General features: G+C 37.9%; 1 protein-coding gene across 1 annotated transcript; it reads left to right on the top strand.

Moving 5' to 3' along the window:
* The first annotated feature begins 237 nt into the window (after positions 1–237).
* On the top strand, positions 238–6187 carry LOC106102489 (protein tamozhennic). Its single transcript, XM_013281987.1, has 7 exons — positions 238–432; positions 1162–1327; positions 2283–2482; positions 2876–3061; positions 3418–3562; positions 3712–4902; positions 4986–6187. The coding sequence occupies exons 2-7, from the start codon at positions 1189–1191 to the stop codon at positions 5381–5383; spliced, it is 2259 nt and encodes a 752-aa protein (XP_013137441.1). The 5' UTR covers positions 238–432; positions 1162–1188; the 3' UTR covers positions 5384–6187.
* Positions 6188–6193: the final 6 nt, after the last annotated feature.

Here is a 6193-nt window from a genome sequence, read left to right as displayed (position 1 = left end):
CCAATAATTCGTGTACATGTTTTGTACGCCCCGATATTCCGTGTCCGATGGCTCCCAATTATCGGGCCGTACAATACGTGGCCGTACATTATTTGTACGGGCCAATAATTCACGACCCGATAATGTACGACTAAATAATGCACGGCCCAATAATCCGTGTACAAACAAAGGGATTTGTTTGTACACGGATTATTGGGCCGTGCATTATCGGGTCGTACATTATAGGGACCCTATTTATTGATACCACTTCAGGTTCTACATTTTGCAAAGCGATATTTTGTATAGTTGGATTGTTTTAAGATTCAGAATTATTTTTATATTTTGGGGCGATTCGTTAAGTTTCATAATTTGTGTGAACTATTTTTGTCCGTTTGTTCTACATTCGTGCGGAGAAATATATTTTGACACCTAGGAAAAGAATGTTCCTATAAGGTGAGTTCAGTATCTTCCGTAGAATTTTAATTGCTATCTTTCTCAGATTAATTTAACGTTGCGATTAATACACACAATATCCTCACGCAAAATAAGAAAAAATCAAGTGAATAATTCGCCGATGTACCTCATATTTGGAATGTGTAGATTTTTGGATGAAAAATACGACTTTAATCTGTTATATCTTAGTAAAGTAATGTAGAAATAAATTTGTAATATGGATAGCCATTGATTTTGCTTTATGATTCATTGCTTTTATTATCTTATCATAAAACATTGTTCCATAGTGGCGCCATAGCAATACTTGTGATTGTAATTTTAATAATTTTTAATACTTTACGAGAAATATTTCTTATAATTTTAAACTGTGTCAATATTACTATGATGAGAGTAAATCTAAAAACATAGTATATGTTAAGTAAACATGAAATTTATATATAAATATATTTATTTATATATATATCATATGTAACTAAATTTCATCAACATCTTTTGACAACTTAGGTTGATATTGTATAACCAGACATCAGATTTTTAAAGCTCTTGATACAAACACCATTTATACCCCAATTCTTAGGGCTTATAACTTATTTATAACTCAATAGATAGTACTATCCTGCTTGTAAACCATCACCATGAGTTATGTTCAATCCCTGCTTACCCCTAGATGTTAAGGTTGTGTTATAAACCATAGACAAAGTTGCTCATTAATATGATATATTGTTGCAGTTCATTCTCTAAGTGGGTGTTTGGGTGATGATGATGGATACCATGGTGGAAAGGATGCTGCGCATGGATCTACCAAGACTGTGGACTCACATAGAGTCTGTGCATTGTGACTATGTTGAAATGGAAGATTGCACAGATAAAATAACACTGAAGAAGCAATTGGAAGGTAAGGTTGTAGAGTGAAAAATTATAAAAAAATGTTTTGTTACAAAAAAGAGAAATGTATAATTGAACTAACTGAAGTGTTACTATTGATTTTATGCAGACTTTATTCTCCTTTGATTTGTGGTTATATACCTTGGGGTGTGTTTTTCATTTTTTTTGCATCACTCTATAACATCAAAAATATTATTGTTCAGCAAGTAACTCTTATTTTATGAGAAGTTCTTAAATTCCTTTTACAGTTTTAACCTTGTTCAGTTGTCTTATAAATTAATTGCCATCTATAGTCAAGACAGAGCTTGTGGGTCTTGTAAAGAATGTTGTTCAGTGCTTTTATAGTTACTTAACACTATAATACAATTTATTTCTATAGAATGTACTTATTTATGACAACTATAATTGAGTATAGTAAATCGGAGTAAATAATAGAACAATATTATGTTAAGCTTATTGAATCCCAAAGTGATTCATCTATTGTTTATTGCATGAACAAGCAGTATTCATAAATATTTTTTAATTGCTTTCTTCATTGTTATAGATTTAAAAATAAATATTGTAAAATTGATTAAGATTGCGATTACGAAATTTAATGTTTTTTTAACTATATATAGGTAACACTTTTAAATATTTGATATTGTTTGAAATGAAAACATACAAAAGAGGTTGTTTCTCATTGGCCTGATAGAATCCATGCAATAAATCCAAAGGAAAAATAATTCATAGTCTTTATTTATCAACAGGCTGATAAGCCTAAAGGGAAACTACTACAAAAAATATTGCCTTCACAAATGCATGTTTTGGCAACCCTAATGAGTACCTTTTTGATATTATCTTAATACATAGCAAATAAAATTAGTTTTTTTATGGGCATAATTACTTCCTTCATAAGTGAAATTAAAAACATGAATTTATTTTGTTATCAGTAAATGTATAATAAAAATTTGTATAATTTCTTCCAGATCACATAATGGAGTATCTGTATGTAGCTCCACCGGAGTCTAAATTCAGCCTGGCTGCGACTGCGAAGGTGTTCCAACGGACAATAACCGAGATGTCGGACTTCAGTGCATACCGCGCCGGCCTCGGCTGGGCGGCCATTGAGAACTACGCTAATAACATCTACTTGCAGCCATGGCGGAATGAATTTAAAGTTGTCAGGGTAAGTTGGTTATTGTTCTGACTTATATTATGTGTCAGTGATATTGATGTTGGTTGCATTCATTTCTCTTCTTTAAGAAAGGAGAAGAGTTTGGTCGTATAGCACCAAAGCACTTTATTACAAGTCATTCTTACTTAAATAACTTTTTTTATAGCTAACAAATTTGTGATTTTGAATGTTCTTCATGTTAATGAAACTGTCAGATACCATCCTTTTTATTTTATTTTTTATTTTACGACAATCTAGAATTTTCGTGTTGTCAACATTTAGACAGTTGTAATAAAGAATATTTAAGGATATATACAAAAGTATTTTTATCTAAAGAATCTTGATTATTAGAAGTACTGTAAAAACATGATACTTATATTATTTAAGTAAATGTTGTATGTGCAGCTATACTCGGGTTTCTTCAAGCACGAAGTGGAGGCTAACTTGGTGGGTGCGGACAGCATGCTGCTGGCGCTGGGCTACCGGCCCGAGGAGCGCTGCGCCGCGCGCCTCCAGCTGCGGGAGCCCGTCTGCAAGGACTTAGCCCTAGCGGTCTCCGTGGACGCCATTGTTGCACAGTGCGAGTGCCAGGTATTAATTGCTTATATGCTATTACATTCCTAATTTCAGAATTGAATAATAAAACTTACTAAAATTACATATTTTACAGTTAAACTGTACATATTTTTTATGTTATTGTACTTGCTTATAAATAAACTAGCTTTCGCCTGCGAACCCGTCCGCGTGGAAGTAAAAAAAATAATAGCCAATGTGTTCTCCCAGACTATTCTCTACATCTATGCCAAATTTCATCGAAATCCGTTCAGCCGTTTACCCTACAAATCTTAACAAACATCCATACATCAATCTAAACTTTCACATTTATAATATTAATATGATAATAGTACTAATCGATAGTGTTGAAGATATGAAATGTTGTTTGTCAGATAATGTCGCAAGTGCTGGAGCGGCTGGGGGGGCGCGGCGTGCGCGCCAGCTGGCAGGACGTGGCGCGCCAGCGCCAGGCGCAGCTGAGCCTGGTGCAGGCCGCGCCACCGCCCCCCACACTAGTAGCGGGCTACTATGGCGACGGTGAGAATACTGACCTACAAGTCAAAAAACATTAAGCTAACAGACAATAGAATGTAAATAAACAAATAACCTAAAAAAATCTTGAATAACACGAATAAGTTGTTCCTCAGAAAGTCCGAAGATGTAATAGGATTGTATGTGTTTGCTAGATTCGGAACTCTACTCGAATATGGCCGTGACGGTAATGGGCGACACGCACCGCATCAACATGACACAAGGGCTGTACAATGCCGGAGTACCGCAGGGTAACAATGTCTGTCCCGGCGTGTCGCCTGTCGAGGAGCCCTTACCGCCGATGTTGCACCCCCCATACATGGTGCAGCCGCACATGGCCTACCCCGCGCTCCCGGCGCTCCCTGCCTACCCCCCCCTGCACTACTTCCCGGTGCAGCCGCCTTACATGATACCCATGCCCGTGTACGCGCCCGTCAAACACGCCACCAACATCCCCGTCAATGGATACCCGCCCATACAGCAGTGCGCGTATCCCGCCGCCCCCGCGGTGCCCGCCGTGCCCACCGCACAACTTATAGAATTGGACACGCCCTCCATTTACGAGAACGGCAAATTCGAAAGACATCGAGATGAAGAAAGAAGTAACAAGAAGAGCGGCAAGCATCTCGACACACCTAAACGAACGTCATCGAGATCTGGTTTCAGTGACGTCACGCTACCGAGCCTGCCGCGCTCCGACACGCAGCCAGCCTTGAGCAAAGCCAAAGAGGACGGCATGGGTACATACGAAAGCTGGGATTACGTGTTCAGGAATTTGTCGAGTAAGGATAAAGACGGGGACAGCAGAAGTGGCTTTTCGCAGTCCCTCGACAGAGATTCGAGAACGTTAGATAGATTGGAAAGAGAGGAAAGGAGATCTAAGTATCAACCGACCACATTGGATTTGGAAGACGGATTGCAAGCTCTCAACCTCGACCGGACTTACGACGAGGAGATTTACAGGACGGCGACGGTCAACGAGAATCTCAACAGGTTGAAGCAGGAACAGGAGTCGAAGCGGGCGAAGCATCTCGGCAAGAAGCACGAGGATGATAAAAAGAAACGTCACTCGGCAGAAGCCATCGGAAATCCCAAAGCTGACGGCCTGATACCCACCAAAGTGCCTTCGGATAAAGTTAAACTACTGTCAAAGCAGGAAATAAAAGACAGAAAGGAGATTATAAAACAGCAGAGTTCTGTTAATGGGACCTTATCGAACGGTGCCGTAGTAAAGAAAGTGAAAAAACCAGCAAAGTTGGTCGCTGCCGAGATTGAAAGGAATAGCAAAAGCAAACCGTTAGAGAATGGCGTGGACCGAGCGTCGCACCTTACGAGGATTGCTACAAGTTAGTATTTGAATACTTTAAAAATGTTTTGTCATATTTGTCATGGTGTCTCATTTATCAATATGCAATATGTTTTTTTACAGCATCCAGTGCGCAGCCGAGTTACGACCTTAAGGCTCAGTTAGTCGTGACATTAGACGAGCCTGACAACACTCGTCGCTCCCCACCGAAATACAACCATCACAACGGCGATAAAGAAGGCTCTTTAAGTGGAAACCTGTACAATAACGAGAAAGGGAGACCAAATACGGCAGAGAGCGAGTCAAAGAAAGACAAATGGCAATGTTCTACATGTACGTATTTAAATAAATTATCATTACAAGCTTGCGAAATGTGTGGTAAATCCAAACGTGGTCCGGAGATACAACCTCTGACGTCAGGCGGGCGAGAGTGCCCCGCCTGCACTCTCGTCAACACTCGCAATGCCACCGCGTGCGACGCGTGCGGCACCAGCTTGCAACATTGTCCCACATACATTTAGAGTTCAAATTTCTATGATAATGACTTTGAACATGTTGCCAAGTTTGTTCTAGTTCAAACCCCGCCCTTGGACCAAACATATAATATAGTTACAAATACATGTGTAAATTAATCAAACTAAAATATAAACTTTTGGATATGTTTTTAAATTAATCTTTAATGTTTTGTTAATCCTTTTTAAAGACGGGTTTTCTTTATCGTATTCCTTTGGATTCGACGAACGTAGCTCTCTCAATGTACACGTCAACCGCAAGGGCGGGGTAATTTTATTATTTATTGTTTGATATAATTTTTACCTCTAGTTTTATTTAGTGGCATCCCTAATGTAGCAGATGGAAGTTCCTTTAAGGCCCGGTGTCATCTGTTATTATTTATTTTTATTATAGTTTCACATTGTGTCAAAAGTTCATTCCAATTTAAGATTCGAACTATCCAAACAAATAAGCGTTGTTACATTTTCTAATCCCATTGAAAAATTATTAAAAACGTTATACAATAGTGTTTTGAATAATTTTGCGAAATCATGTAAAAGGTGGTTTTAGTTTTTTTGATTTTTGTTTTTAGAGTAAAATTATAGTAATTTTATCTAACTTTAGGTGTTGAGTTGGAATGAACTATACGTAGCTTCGAATATGTTGGCATTATGTGTATATTTTAATGTTATATAAAGTCATTATAATATATTCTCGTTATTGTTAAATTTGCTCATGAATATTTTGTTTGTCTTGTAATATATAATAAAAATTACTAATTTATTTGGTTACTACAGCTTAGTGAGACAGGGTAATTGAAGGCGTAGGGAGATACGGGG

The sequence above is a fragment of the Papilio polytes genome, unplaced genomic scaffold, assembly GCF_000836215.1.
Source record: "Papilio polytes unplaced genomic scaffold, Ppol_1.0 DF823923.1, whole genome shotgun sequence".
NCBI lineage: Eukaryota > Metazoa > Arthropoda > Insecta > Lepidoptera > Papilionidae > Papilio > Papilio polytes.
This window is presented reverse-complemented; position numbering and strand designations above follow the sequence as displayed.